The 15,453-nt window shown below is 35.5% G+C and overlaps 1 protein-coding gene across 1 annotated transcript in view; it reads left to right on the plus strand.

Annotated features, from left to right (window-relative positions):
* The window catches only part of DNAH12 (dynein axonemal heavy chain 12), a 219,539-nt gene that overhangs the window by 81,401 nt on the left and 122,685 nt on the right, over window positions 1-15,453 (plus strand). The window contains exons 18-24 of the mRNA XM_068557202.1: window positions 516-716; window positions 3,668-3,862; window positions 10,732-10,853; window positions 10,948-11,230; window positions 13,224-13,343; window positions 13,655-13,811; window positions 14,043-14,215. Of these exons, the coding sequence (XP_068413303.1) occupies window positions 516-716; window positions 3,668-3,862; window positions 10,732-10,853; window positions 10,948-11,230; window positions 13,224-13,343; window positions 13,655-13,811; window positions 14,043-14,215 (1,251 nt within the window). The remainder of the gene's footprint in view (window positions 1-515; window positions 717-3,667; window positions 3,863-10,731; window positions 10,854-10,947; window positions 11,231-13,223; window positions 13,344-13,654; window positions 13,812-14,042; window positions 14,216-15,453) is intronic.

Here is a 15,453-nt window from a genome sequence, read left to right on the forward strand (position 1 = left end):
GGGGTTAAGTGGTAGAAGACCACTCTTATTTTTCCCCACAAAGTGTCTGCTTCTCTATGATTTCCTTGTCCTGAATCCAGAGTAGAAATGGTTCCTTTGACCTCTTGTTAATTCTGCCACATTCTGATATGCATGGATGATATGCTAGTCTTGATATATAATTGTTCCATTAAGAATGGAAATAGATGCATGTGTGTGTGGCATGTGATGTGTGTGTATTACAACAGAGTAAGTATGGCCGTCTAGTGTTCTCAAAATACACTGAAAACATCTTCAGACTATAGACTGCAGAAAAGCCACTTCAGGGAAAATCCATCAGGTCTTTCATTCTGCTGTCTATTTTAATACTGACAGCAGTAGTTTTCAGAGCAAGTGAATTTTTAAAAACTACATTGTCATTTTCCATAGGAATTTTTTAATTGTTAAAAAACTTTTCTAACTTACAGACAGTTGCAGATTATCTTACAAAAATTGCTGTGTAATGCACCAAATTCTTTCTTCTTTTTCTCATTTAGGAATTTTCATTAGAGAAATCCATGCATACAATGATGAGAACTTGGGATGATATTGCTTTTCATATAAGTCTATATCGTGATACTGGAGTCTGTATTCTTTCTTCAGTAGACGAGATTCAGGCTCTCCTTGATGATCAAATTATAAAAACTCAGACAATGAGAGGCTCACCTTTCATCAAACCATTTGAAAAGGAGATCAAGGTATGTTAAATATGATAGTCAACTCCTGGTCATTTATAGAAACTGCAATCTTATTACATATATGCTCTTGTGAAAATAAGTCAGTTTGTTGGATAGCTTTGGTGAAATATAGAAACAGATAACTTAAAATTAATGTGAAAATATATAGAACAGATGAGCCATTAACTCTAATGATTTTTAAAAGAACAAATGATATTTTTATTAAGAAAAATCTTCTCCAATGACAGTGATAGATTTGGAAGGAAAACGGTGTTATTTAATCTAACTGTAGACAGCCTAGACCCTGTCTCATGCTATATTCTTTATTTTTTTCCACTTTACTGAGTATTTTATTGACATAAGCTTTGACCGAGAAGCATAAAGTTTTCAAAATGTCTTTTCTTATAGGCAGAAAATCAATCTGGTTATTTTAATAAATATAATTGTGCAAAATGGTAGGCTGAGCAGTTAAAGAATATCTGCTGTCATTATTTAGTGGATATGGGGCAGGAAAATGGTGTTGAACAGGGAGGAGAAAAGAAGCAACAAATTTTCAACACTGGTAATGCTATAAGGAAATGGTATTAAAGTGAAAGAACCAATATAATAATTTTGAGTTTATGCAGGAGTGTTACATTATAAAACAAAATAGACTTTGGACATTTCTTATTTTTTTTATACAATTCAATAGCAGATAAGACAAAACATGAATTTTACACTCTGAATTAAAAGAAATATTTTCTTCAAAGGGCAATGAATAAATTCTCATTTAAAGATTGTTTCAAGTTGATGCTAATCTTTCTTTTTTTTTTTTAACATCTTTATTGGATATAATTGCTTTACAATGGTGTGTTAGTTTCTGCTTTTTAACAAAGTGAATCAGCTATACATATACATATATCCCCATATCTCCTCCCTCTTGCGTCTCCCTCCCACCCTCCCTATCCCACCCCTCTAGGTGGTCACAAAGCACCGAGCTGATCTCCCTGTGCTATGCAGCTGCTTCCCACTAGCTATCTATTTTACATTTGGTAGTGTATATATGTCCATGCCACTCCCTCACTTCGTCCCAGCTTACCCTTCCCCCTCCCCGTGTCCTCAAGTCCATTCTCTATGTCTGTGTCTTTATTCCTGTCCTGCCCCTGGGGTCTTCAGAATCATTTTTTCTTTTCTTTTTTTTTTAGATTCCATATATATGTGTTAGCATACAGTATTTGTTTTTCTCTTTCTGACTTACTTCACGCTGTATGACAGTCTCTAGGTCCATCCACCTCACTACAAATAACTCAATTTCATTTCTTTTTATGGCTGAGTAATATTCCGTTGTATATATGTGCCACATCTTCTTTATGCATTCATCTGTCAGTGGACACTGAGGTTGCTTCCATGTCCTGGCTATTGTAAATAGAGCTGCAGTGAACATTGTGGTACATGACTCTTTTTGAATTCTGGTTTTCTCAGGGTATATGCCCAGTAGTGGGATTGCTGGGTCGTATGGTAGTTCTACTTTTAGTTTTTTAAGGAACCTCCATACTGTTCTCCATAGTGGCTGTATCAATTTACATTCCCACCAACAGTTCATGCTATATTCTCATAACTTGTAGTGAAGTTCTATATACTGTACTTTATATTTGGGAACAAATAGCTTGAGGGTCTTTTAGAATAATTAATGAAATATTGTCCACTTGACAAAAACAAATGATATTTGAGACTGTAAGATTATTTAATGTCCTTATAGTTGATGTGGGTAAGTGCACAAAGCAAATAAATTATAATAACTAATAGTTTTATAGGTAGTATCAAAATTCAAACTGGAGACTATATAAAATGGGGAAAAGATCAACAACAAATGGATTTTCTCCCTGATATTTATTGACTTCTAAATGTGTGCCAGATACTACTCTAGGGGGTTTACATTTATTAACCCATATAATCCCCATAGCAGACCCTCAAGGTAGGCACTGTTATTATCAGTAGTCATAGTTAAGGGAACCAAGGCATAGAGGGATAGGTAAGTTACCCAAGTTCACACAGCTAATAAACGACAAACCTGGAATTCAAAAAAGGCAGTTTGGTTTTAATTTAAGCATAAATAGTGTATTTATAGGACATCTTGGCTTTCAATATTTGGAGAAGACAAAGAGTTGTGTTCTTCCAAAAAGACATAAAGCTGCACATTTTCCCTTAAATCAGGCTGACCTACCCTTTCCTGGTAAGATGTTATGCTTTTGCTGATATTTCTTGTTTAACAAAGGAGAATTTACAAGACAAGTTTGAAACCTCTCTTAGAGCTTTTAAAACAAAAATATGAGGCCAATCTCTTGATATATAGGACCTTAGGCCATATATTTAAGCAACAAAGAGCTTATATGAATGATCTTTGGCTAATGAAATACCTTATGGATTCTAGGAGATCTGTGACAATAAGGAAGACTCTTTCCCCCAAATGCATTGATGTAAAGCACGGTTTCTCAACCTGGCTCTAATGACATTTGGGGCTAGATAATTCTTTGTTGTGGGGGCTGTCCTGTATATTGTAGGAAGTTTAGCAGCGTCCACGGCCTCTACCCACTAGATATTAGTAGAACTGTCACCCCACCAGTTGTGACAAATGAAAATGCCTCCAGACATTGTCAAATGGCCTTTGGGGTGGGGGCAAAATAGCCCCTAGGTTGATAGCTACTGGTGGAGCAGGATGTATTCCTGTATGCTTTTTGGACATGGGACAGTTCACCTAGAGATTAGGAAATTGTTCTAAATAACTACAGTCATTTGCAATTGTGAGTTCCAATGATTTAGGAAAACTTCAGACCTCCTAGAGTTTTTCAAAGCCCATGTGAGACACTATAAGTGACTTTGAGCTGTTTTGCATTGATTCAAAAATAACAATAAATTTAAAATACATATTCCTTGCTATGATTTATGGGTTTTCTTTAATAACTGGAACTTAGTATACTATGCTTTTCATTAAGGCCTGGGAGGACCGTTTGATTCGAATACAAGAAACAACTGATGAATGGTTAAAAGTACAAGCTCAATGGCTGTACTTGGAGCCCATTTTTTGTTCTGAGGATATCATGCAACAGATGCCAGAAGAAGGGCATCAGTTTCAGACAGTAGACCGACATTGGAGGGATATCATGAAGTTTTGTACAAAAGATCCAAAGGTGAAGTGTTTGTTTTCTCTGTTTCAAATAAAGGGGAACCTTTATTTTTGGCGATTACAGAAAGCATTTGGCTTTTTTTCCAAGTACAAAAATAAAACCTGCTCATTGTATACAAACTGGAAAGCTCAGAAAAATATAAGAAAGCATAGATAATTTTACTTTTCAATTCATAAGATACACTACTCATAACTCTTTAATATGTATAGTGGAGCTGCTTCAAACATTCATTTAACTCACTTGGCTTCTACTATGTATACTCAGTGATCCCTCTTATAAAAATAAATAGTAAAATAAAATAAAATGAAGAAAGCAAGAGGGTGGGAGAGAGAGAGAGACAGAGAGACAGAGAGACAGAGAATGAATACAAACGAATGAGTACTGCATGTGATTCACCTGAGTTTCTACTCAATGACTCTATATGCTTGGGGGTGATGGGAAAAAAGAGTCAGCAATTCTCTCAGTTGGTTTCACTTGCTATGTGTCTCTTCTAGTGAGTATAGCACCTTGTTGAGTGTGATTTTAATGTTGAAAGACAGACCATGTATTTTTCATACACATAGTATACAAAGTTCATAGATATATATATCCACTTTTTAATCTGGTATTCAACTTAAGAAATAATGATTTGTTTCAATGCTGGATGAAAAAGTAGCTGTGCTGGGGACTTCCCTGGCTGCACAGTGGTTAAGAATCTGCCTGCCAGTGCAGGGGACACGGGTTGGATCCCTGGTCCAGGAAGATCCCATATGCTGCGAAGCAGTTAAGCCGGTGCACCACAACTACTGAGCCTGCACTCTAGAGCCTGCGAGCCACAACTACGGAAGCCTGCACGCCTGGAGCCTGAGTTCCGCAACAAGAGAATCCCCTGCTCGCCACCCACGCACAGCAACGAAGACCCAATGCAGCCAAAAAAAAAAGAAAAAAAAAAAAAGGAAAACTAGCTGTGCTGAACTGTTGAGAGTCAATAGTACTGAAATTTATGAGTTTCAAGGATTTCCTTTACATGTTGACTTTAGAACCATTGTAAGACATTATTTCTCATAGAACAGAAGTCAGCAGTTTTTTCCTGCAAAGGGCCACATGGTAAATATTTTAGGCTTTGTGAGACGTACAGTGTTTTTTGTAACTACTCAATTCTGCTGTTGTTGCAGTAAGAAAGCAGCCAAAGACAATATGTAACTGAATGGATGTGTCCGTGCTACATCAAAACTGTTTATGGACAACTGACATTTTCATGTACCATGAAATGTTATTCTTCTTTTAATTTTTGAACCTTTTAAAAGTGTAAAAATAATTCTTACCTTGATGGCCATGTAAAAACTGGCAGCACGCAGAAGCAAGAAGAGCTACAATCCTGCAGCCTGTGGAACAAAAACCACATTCACAGAAAGATAGACAAGATGAAAAGGCAGAAGGACTATGTAACAGATGAAGGAACAAGATAAAACCCCAGAAAAACAACTAAATGAAGTGGAGATAGGCAATCTTCCAGAAAAAGAATTCAGAATAATGATAGTGAAGATGATCCAGGACCTCGGAAAAAGAATGGAGGCAAAGATCGAGAAGATTCAAGAAATGTTTAACAAAGATCTAGAAGAATTAAAGAACAAAGAAACAGAGATGAACAATACAATAACTGAAATGAAAACTACACTAGAAGGAATCAATAGCAGAATAACTGAGGCAGAGGAATGGATAAGTGACCTGGAAGACAGAATGGTGGAATTCACGGCTGCAGAACCGAATAAAGAAAAAAGAATGAAAAGAAATGAAGACAGCCTAAGAGACCTATGGGACAACATTAAACGCAACAACATTCACATTATAGGGGTCCCAGAAGGAGAAGAGAGAAAGGACCCCAGACAATACTTGAAGAGATTATAGTTGAAAACTTCCCTAACATGGGAAGGGAAATAGCCACCCAAGTCCAGGAAGGGCAGAGAGTCCCATACAGGATAAACCTAAGGAGAAACACGCCGAGACACATAGTAATCAAATTGGCAAAAATTAAAGACAAAGAAAAATTATTGAAAGCAGCAAGGAAAAAACGACAAGTAACATACAGGGGAACTCCCATAAGGTTAACAGCTGATTTCTCAGCAGAAACTCTACAAGCCAGAAGGGAGTGGCATGATATACTTAAAGTGATGAAAGGGAAGAACCTACAACCAAGATTACTGTACCCAGCAAGGATCTCATTCAGATTTGATGGAGAAATCAAAAGCTTTAGAGACAAGCAAAAGCTAAGAGAATTCAGCACCACCAAACCAGCTCTACAAAAAATGCTAAAGAAACTTCTCTAAGTGGGAAACACAAGAGAAGGAAAGGACCTACAAACCCAAACCCAAACCCAAACAATTAAGAAAATGGTAATAGGAACATACATATCGATAATTACCTTAAATGTGAATGGATTAAATGCTCCAACCAAAAGACACAGGCTTGCTGAATGGATACAAAAACAAGACCCATATATGTGCTGTCTACAAGAGACCCACTTCAGACCTAGGGACAGATACAGACTGAAAGTGAGGGGATGGAAAAAGATATTCCATGCAAATGAAATCAAAAGAAAGCTGGAGTAGCAATACTCCTATCAGATAAAATAGACTTTAAAATAAAGAATGTTACAAGAGACAAGGAAGGACACTGCTTAATGATCAAGGGATCAATCCAAGAAGGAGATATAACAATTATAAATATATATGCACCCAACATAGGAGCACCTCAATACATAAGGCAACTGCTAACAGCTCTAAAAGAGGAAATCAACATTAACACAATAATAGGGGGGACTTTAATACCTCACGTAGACCAACGCACAGATCATCCAAACAGAAAATTAACAAGGAAACACAAGCTTTAAATGACACAATAGACCAGATAGGTTTAATTGATATTTATAGGACATTCCATCCAAAAACAGCAGACTACACTTTCTTCTCAAGTGCGCATGGAACATTCTCCAGGATATATCACATCCTGGGTCACAAATCAAGCCTCAGTAAATTTAAGAAAATTGAAATCATATCAAGCATCTTTTCTGACCACAACGCTATGAGATTAGAAATCAATGACAGGGGAAAAAATGAAAAAAACACAAACACATGGAGGCTAAACAATACATTACTAAATAACCAAGAGATCACTGAAGAAATCAAAGAGGAAATCAAAAAATACCTAGAGACAAATGACAATGAAAACACGACGATCCAAAACCTATGGGATGCAGCAAAAGCAGTTCTAAGAGGGAAGTTTATAGCTATACAAGCCTACCTCAAGAAACAAGAAAAATCTCAAATAAGCAATGTAACCTTACACCTAAAGGAAGTACAGAAAGAAGACCAAACAAAACCCAAAGTTAGCAGAAGGAAAGAAATCATGAAGATCAGAGCAGAAATAAATGAAATAGAAACAAAGAAAACAATAGCAAATATCAATAAAACTAAAAGCTGGTTCTTTGAGAAGATAAACAAAATTGATAAACCTTTAGCCAGACTCATCAAGAAAAAGAGGGAGAGGACTCAAATCAATAAAATTAGAAATGAAAAAGGAGAAGTTATAACAGACACCACAGAAGTACAAAGCATCCTAAGAGACTACTACAAGCAACTCTATGCCAATAAAATGGACAACCTGGAAGAAATGGACAAATTCTTAGAAAGGTATAACCTCCCACGACTGAACCAGGAAGAAACAGAAAATATGAACAGACCAATCACAAGTAATGAAATTGAAACTGTGATTAAAAATCTTCCAACAAACAGAAGTCCAGAACCAGATGGCTTCACAGGTGAGTTCTAGCGAACATTTAGAGAAGAGCTAACCCATCCTTTTCAAACTCTTCCAAAAAATTGCTAAGGAAGGAACACTCCCAAACTCATTCTACGAGGCCACCATCACCCTGATACCAAAACCAGACAAAGATACTACAAAAAAAGAAAATTACAGACCAATATCACTGATGAATATAGATGCAAAAATCCTGAACAAAATACCAGCAAACAGAATCCAACAACACATTAAATGGCTCATACACCATGATCAAGTGGGATTTTTCCCAGAGATGCAAGGATTCTTCAATATACACAAATCAATCAATGTGATGCACCATATTAACAAATTGAAGAATAAAAACCATATGATCATCTCAATAGATGCAGAAAAAGCTTCTGACAAAATTCAACACCCATTTATGATAAAAACTCTCCAGAAAGTGGGCATACAGGGAACCTATGTCAACAAATTAAAGGCCATATACGACAAACCCACAGCAAACATCACTCTCAATGGTGAAAAACTGAAAGTATTTCCTCTAAGATCAGGAACAAGACAAGGACGTCCACTCTCACCACTATTATTCAACATAGTTTTGGAAGTCCTAGCCATGGCAATCAGAGAAGAAAAAGAAATAAAACGAATACAAATTAGAAAAGAAGAAGTAAAACTGTCACTGTTTGCAGATGACATGATACTATACATAGAGAATCCTAAAGATGTCATCAGAAAACTACTAGAGCTAATCAGTGAATCTGGTAAAGTTGCAGGATACAAAATTAATGCACAGAAATCTCTTGCATTCCTATACACTAATGATGAAAAATCTGAAAGAGAAATTAAGGAAACACTCCCATTTACCATTGCAACAAAAAGAATAAGATACCTAGGAATAAACCTACCTAGGGAGACAAAAGACCTGTATGCAGAAAACTATAAGACTCTGATGAAAGAAATTAAAGATGAGACCAACAGATGGAGAGATATACCATGTTCTTGGATTGGAAGAATCAACATGTGAAAATGACTATACTACCCAAAGCAATCTACAGATTCAATGCAATCCCTATCAAATTACCAATGGCATCTTTTACAGAACTAGAACAAAAAATCTTAAAATTTGTATGGAGACACAAAAGACCCCGAATAGCCAAAGCAGTCTTGAGGGAAAAAAACGGAGCTGGAGGAATCAGATTCCCTGACTTCAGGCTATACTACAAAGCTACAGTAATCAAGATAGTATGGTACTGGCACAAAAACAGAAATATAGATCAATGGAACAGGACAGAAAGCCCAGAGATAAACCCACGTACCTATGGACAACTAATCTATGACAAAGGAGGCAAGGATATACAGTGGAGAAAAGACAGTCTTTTCAATAAGTGGTGCTGGGAAAACTGGACAGCTACATGTAAAAGAATGAAATTAGAACACCCCCTAACATCATACACAAAAATAAACTCAAAATGGATTCGAGACCTAAATGTAAGACTGGGCACTATAAAACTCTTAGGGGAAAACATAGGAAGAACACTCTTTAACATAAATCACAGCAAGATCCTTTTTGATCCACCTCCTAGAGTAATGGAAATAAAAACAAAAATAAACACATGGGGCCTAATGAAACTTAAAAACTTTTGCACAGCAAAGGAAACCATAAACAAGACGAAAAGACAACCCTCAGAATGGGAGAAAATATTTGCAAATGAATCATCAGACAAAGGATTGATCTCCAAAATGTATAAACAGCTCATGGAGCTCAATATTAAAAAAACAAACGACCCAATCCAAAAATGGGCAGAAGACCTAAATAGACATTTCTCCAAAGAAGACATACAGATGGCCAAGAAGCACATGAAAATCTGCTCAACATCACTAATTATTAGAGAAATGCAAATCAAAACTACAATGAGGTATCACCTCACACCAGTTAGAATGGGCATCATCAGAAAATCTACAAACAACAAATGCTGGAGACGGTGTGGAGAAAAGGGAACCCTCTTACACTGTTGGTGGGAATGTAAATTGATATAGCCACCATGGAGAACAGTATGGAGGTTCCTTAAAAACTAAAAATAGAATTACCATATGACCCAGCAACCCCACTACTGGGCATATACCCAGAGAAAACCGTAATTCAAAAAGACACATGCACCCCAATGTTCATTGCAGCACTATTCACGATAGCCAGGACATGGAAGCAACCTAAATGCCCATCGACAGACGAATGGATAAAGAAGATATGGTACATATATACAATGGAATATTACTCAGCCATAAAAAGGAACAAAATTGGGTGATTTGTAGAGACGTAGATGCATCTAGAGACTGTCATACAGAGTGAAGGAAGTCAGAAAGAGAAAAACAAATATCGTATATTAACGCATATATGTGGAACCTAAAAAATGGTACAGATGAATCGGTTTGCAGAGCAGAAATTGAGACACAGATGTAGAGAACAAACGAATGGACATCAAGGGGGGAAAGTGGTGGGGGTGGGGGTGGGGGTGGGATGAATTGGGAGATTGGGATTGACATGTATACACTGATGTGTATAAAATGGATGACTGATAAGAAAAAAAAACATTAAAAAAAGAAAACACTGGCAGCACAGTGTATACAGATATCAAAGCATCAAGTTATATGTCTTAAATATATACAATTTTTATTTGTCAGTTATACCTCATAAAAGCTGAAAAACAAGAACAACAAAAAAGAAACTGGTAGCAGACTGGATTTAGCTCATGGGATGTAGTTTGCCAACTCATAGCATAGATTGTTTATAGTTGACAGTTGTTAATGCAAAAATTAAATCACACACCAACCTAGCAGACTCTTCCCACATCATTCAAAACAATGTAGGAGAAATGAAAATATGCATGACAATCATAATTTCTCATTTATAACTAGCATCTTTGGATAAGAATATTTGTGATTTATTGAATTCTAATAGTTTTACATTATAAAAAATTTCCTGACAATTTTCATAAACGTTTTGACACCTTAACATTTTTGACATATAAGTTAATGTTTAGGTCTTATCATAATATCTGATATATAAGTGCTGACCTGAACGAATTGGTCTCTTTTAGGTTCTTGCTGTTACTTCTTTAACAGGTTTACTGGAAAAACTGCAGAACTGCAATGAACTTTTGGAGAAAATTATGAAAGGCCTTAATGCATATCTTGAAAAAAAACGACTTTTCTTCCCTCGGTATGATGGATAATCAATTGTGCTATAATTAAAGCATTTTCTGATGTGTGATAAATTATAACTAAAACTTTTGTATTTGCATGTTTTTCCCTAGTTTTTTCTTCTTATCTAATGACGAAATGTTAGAGATTTTGTCAGAGACCAAAGATCCACTTAGAGTTCAGCCTCATTTAAAAAAATGCTTTGAGGGCATCGCTAAATTGGAGTTCCTTCCCAATTTGGACATTAAAGCCATGTATAGCTCCGAAGGTGAGCGAGTGGAGCTGATTGCACTTATTTCCACGTCTGCAGCGCGAGGTGCTGTGGAAAAGTGGCTCCTTCAAGTAGAAGATTTGATGCTCCAGAGTATTCATGATGTGATCGCTGCAGCCAGGCTGGTATGTTTCCTAGGATTTAATGTATATCCTATATTCTGTAAATGCTTTCTTTTAGGAGGTTTTGAAAGGGTACCAGTAAATGAACACTTAAGGTCTTACTATCTTAAGCCATTTATTATTTTCTTTACTCTTTGTTCCTAACATTATTATTAAAATAATAATAGTAGTAAGAATTGATAATAATATGTGATTAAGTGCTACAAAAGAAAAAAGGTGTTATGAGAAAGAATAATAAGGTGTATATAATTTAGAATGGGGGAGGTGGGTTGCTAGTGATAGGCTCTTAGAGAAAGTAAAATTGAAACTGAGACCCAAAGGATAAGTAGGAATTAACCAGATAAATAGCAAATGGGAGAGCACCTAAGTATCCTGTGTAAAGCCCCTGAGATAAGAAAGAACCTCAGACATGGGTGTTAAATTCATGATCTAGTTTACTTATTGCTATTTACACTCAAACAATTACTTAAAAACTCAAAACGAGATGAACAAACATTAACGGAGGATCTACAATATTTGAGAGAAATATAAGACGTAGGCACTACATGTATCTCACTTTTGCTAATTCAATTAACCTAATCTTGAATGATAAACTTCAGTATATTTCTTCCTTTAGGATCACAAAGGAATAGTTGTGTAGTAAAAATGTCATTTAAAAAGGCTTTGCAGCCTTATATCCAGCAACTCACTCTATATGAGTGAGGAATCCTTTTTCCTTCACCAAGAGCCCTATGAGAATCATCTTGCAGTGACTATTCTGTTCAGCTTCAATGTTCCTGCAGATAAATCTTGACTTTTTCTCTCCTTTTTTCTGTTTATGATTCCAAACAAACTAAAACACATAGGAAAGAATCAACATTATCCATGAAAGTATTTCCTTAATCCATATAGAAATTTACCTTCTGTGTACCTAGCAATGGCTCATCAATTCTTCGAAACTCAGCCTTCTTTGAAACTTAGGTTAAATTGTCATTTGCATTTATCTATAAATATTGCTAATAAAATGCATTTTAATAATAGATATTTATATCCTTATGTTTAATATTCTTATATCTAAGATGGTGTCATTGTATTAAATATATAGTTTCCAGGGAATTCCCTGGCAGTCCAGTGGTTAGGACTCTGCGCTTTCACTGCTGTGGCCCGGGTTCAGTCCTTGGTTGGGGAACTAAGATCCCACAAGCTGTGCCGCACGGCCAATAAAATATATATATATATATATGAAGTTTCCTTTAGTATCCACTCTTCATACTTTGTTCTGCAGTTGTTTTTTTTCAGTTTTTAATTTGGATCTGCTATTATCATTTACTTTTGAAACAAGTTATTTTTAAAAAGACTACCCCCCCAATAAATCCATTTAAATGCATTTTGAACATAAAAATGTTAGAAGAAATGAAAGTATACTTTGAACCCAAAAGCATAGATTGTTCAATTGTATATAAATGAACAAATATATTATTGTTTAAATTATATATGCTGGTCATACAAGTTTTTAGAAAAGCAATGGATAAATAATACAAGGGTTCTAGCTACTAGGTCAGTTTTCTACTAGATGGCATAGTCTTCTTTTCAATTAAATCTTGGTATCAATATACATAACCTATTAGACTGATTTATTTTTTACTTTAATAAACCCTCATATTTCATTATAATAGAAGTAATATGTATTCTATGTAGAAAATTGACAACTCCCCACAGCAAAGAAACCTAAAAATCCTATGGAAAATAATTTCCAGAAGAATCAATAATCAAATCCTTCCAAAGATAACTGATTATTAACATATTGGTGCTTATCTTTCCATTCTTTTATAAATAAATATTTCAAAAATATGATTTGTAAAAAATTTTCAGGTCTTTTAAATAGTCATCTAAAATTTTTCATGACTACATTCTAGCCTACAAATGTACCAAATATTGCACTTCTTTATTGTTAAACATTAAGCTTTTTTCCCCTTTTGTAAACTTTTAAAGTTAGAAATGCATTTTAATTACTCAGGCTTATCCAGAATCTGCAAGAAGAGACTGGGTTCGAGAGTGGCCTGGCCAAGTTGTACTTTGTGTTTCTCAAATGTTCTGGACCTCTGAGACACAGGAAGTTATAAGTAGTGGGACAGAGGTAAATCATTACCTTAAATAACATTCTTTTTAAATAACTTTCTTTTCTACATGCTATGTTTTTTCAGTTAGCTTATCTATTATTTGCAAAGGTAACCTTCCCCCCAATTTCTACATGTAGCATTAAAATTGTACAATTATTTAAAAACTTGTTCTTAATTTTTCTTATGCTTAGACAAAAATCACTCTATTCGAGAACTCATTTCTATATTGAGCTATATTATGATGTCAGAATTGTTAAAGAGTAAATGTATGAAATACATGTTTCAGCTACTATATAACATTAGTTTAATTGCTTTTTTTATTTTGTAGGGATTAAAGAAGTACTATAAGGAACTTCAGAATCAACTAAATGATATTGTAGAGCTGGTAAGAGGAAAACTGTCGAAGCAGACCAGGATTACTCTGGGGGCTTTGGTTACTATTGATGTCCATGCTAGAGATGTGGTTATGGACATGATTGATATGGGTATGTGACTCTTTTTAATTTTAAAAATAAGGTATAGATAGCCTTTAGAAACAAGGACTTACCCTCTATGTCTTTTTCTCTCTCAACAGAATTTATTTTATATGATCTTTTCCATAAGTTAGAAAACATGAATTATTTTAATATTTGCTGTTGTAAAGATGATAAAATACTTATTTTTCAAATTATCTCCATTTCAGGATTATCTGTCTTGTTTTACTTTATTCCTTTTAGGTGTCTCACATGATACAGATTTCCAGTGGCTTGCTCAGCTTCGATATTATTGGGAATATGACAATGCTCGAGTTAGTATCATTAATTGCAACGTAAAATATGCTTATGAATACCTTGGTAACTCACCTCGACTTGTCATTACTCCTCTAACTGACAGATGTTACAGAACATTGGTATGTGTTTAAATTATTTTAATTCACACATTAAAGATTCCTTTTTGGTTTGGTGTCATATTTTCTTGTCTAAATTTAACATGGCTATCCTCATTTTATTCTCTTATCTGTATAGTTGAATACAGCTATCCCTTCCTAATCCCAAATTCCGTTTATGTGAAGTTATAGTAGTGAATATTTACTTCTGCGTGCTCTTGTAGAATACAAGAGTGGGTGAATTCTAATGTTTTAAAATCGTGAGTCACTCCCGTTGGGGATAATTAGAAAAAGGAAGGTACTGGAGATTTAAAGAAGAAACCAGAGCTTCGGAAAATGGTATCAGTTTTTGCAGTGGAGTTCTGGGAGATGACAAGAAGATGAAGGAAGCACATTTGGGCCTTAGAACTCCAAGTTACTTTTGTTGAATAGGAGAGGGAGCGCTGAAATGTAGGCAGGTGGTACTGAGGGCTGTGCTTGTTGGGAAGCTATGGAAGATAAAGCCATGACTACAGAAAACAACAACAACAACAAAGTGAAACCCTGGGAATTGCGTTGTCAGATAAAATACAGGACTTTCAGGTAAATTTGAATTTCAAATAAACAATGAATAATTTGTTAGTAGAAATATGTCCTAATTATTACATGGGGCATACTTATACTAGCAAATTATTCATTGTTTATCTGATTTTCAAATTTAACTGGGCATCCTGTATTTTTATTTGCTAAATCTGGCAACCCTACCTGGGAATTGAGGAGATGCATCAAGAAACACCAATCCACCTGTGCTGAGTAAGTAAATTAAAGTGTCTTTGAGTTTTCTGGAAGCAGAAATGAAATGGGGATTATTGGGCAAATGATTTTCTAGGGAATGCTCTCAGTAAAAACCCATAAGGAAATGAGGAAAGCAGGCAGGAAAGCTAAGCAAAGATGTGGTTTTGATGGATGCATGGCCTTAGCCTGATCTCATGGGGAGCGTTTGAGCATGAATGGCATCTCAGGGGTACTTCACTTTAAGGCAAAGGGGTCTAGCTTTTCTATCCCTTTATTATCATTGGCTATGGTTCACTCCTAGGGCTGGGGGGGTGGGGTGTGGGTAAGCTTTCAGGTGTTTGTGGATAAGGGAGCTCCTATTAATTGAGGGCAAATCTCAGGAGAAAAGGACAGTTGTGAGCTATCTGTAGATGACTGACAGCAATTGGAAGGACGGATGCAATGACCAGTAAAAGAATCTGAGTAAGGTTCTAGTGCATCTATGATAA

Source organism: Eschrichtius robustus, chromosome 12 (genome assembly GCF_028021215.1).
Source record: "Eschrichtius robustus isolate mEscRob2 chromosome 12, mEscRob2.pri, whole genome shotgun sequence".
NCBI lineage: Eukaryota > Metazoa > Chordata > Mammalia > Artiodactyla > Eschrichtiidae > Eschrichtius > Eschrichtius robustus.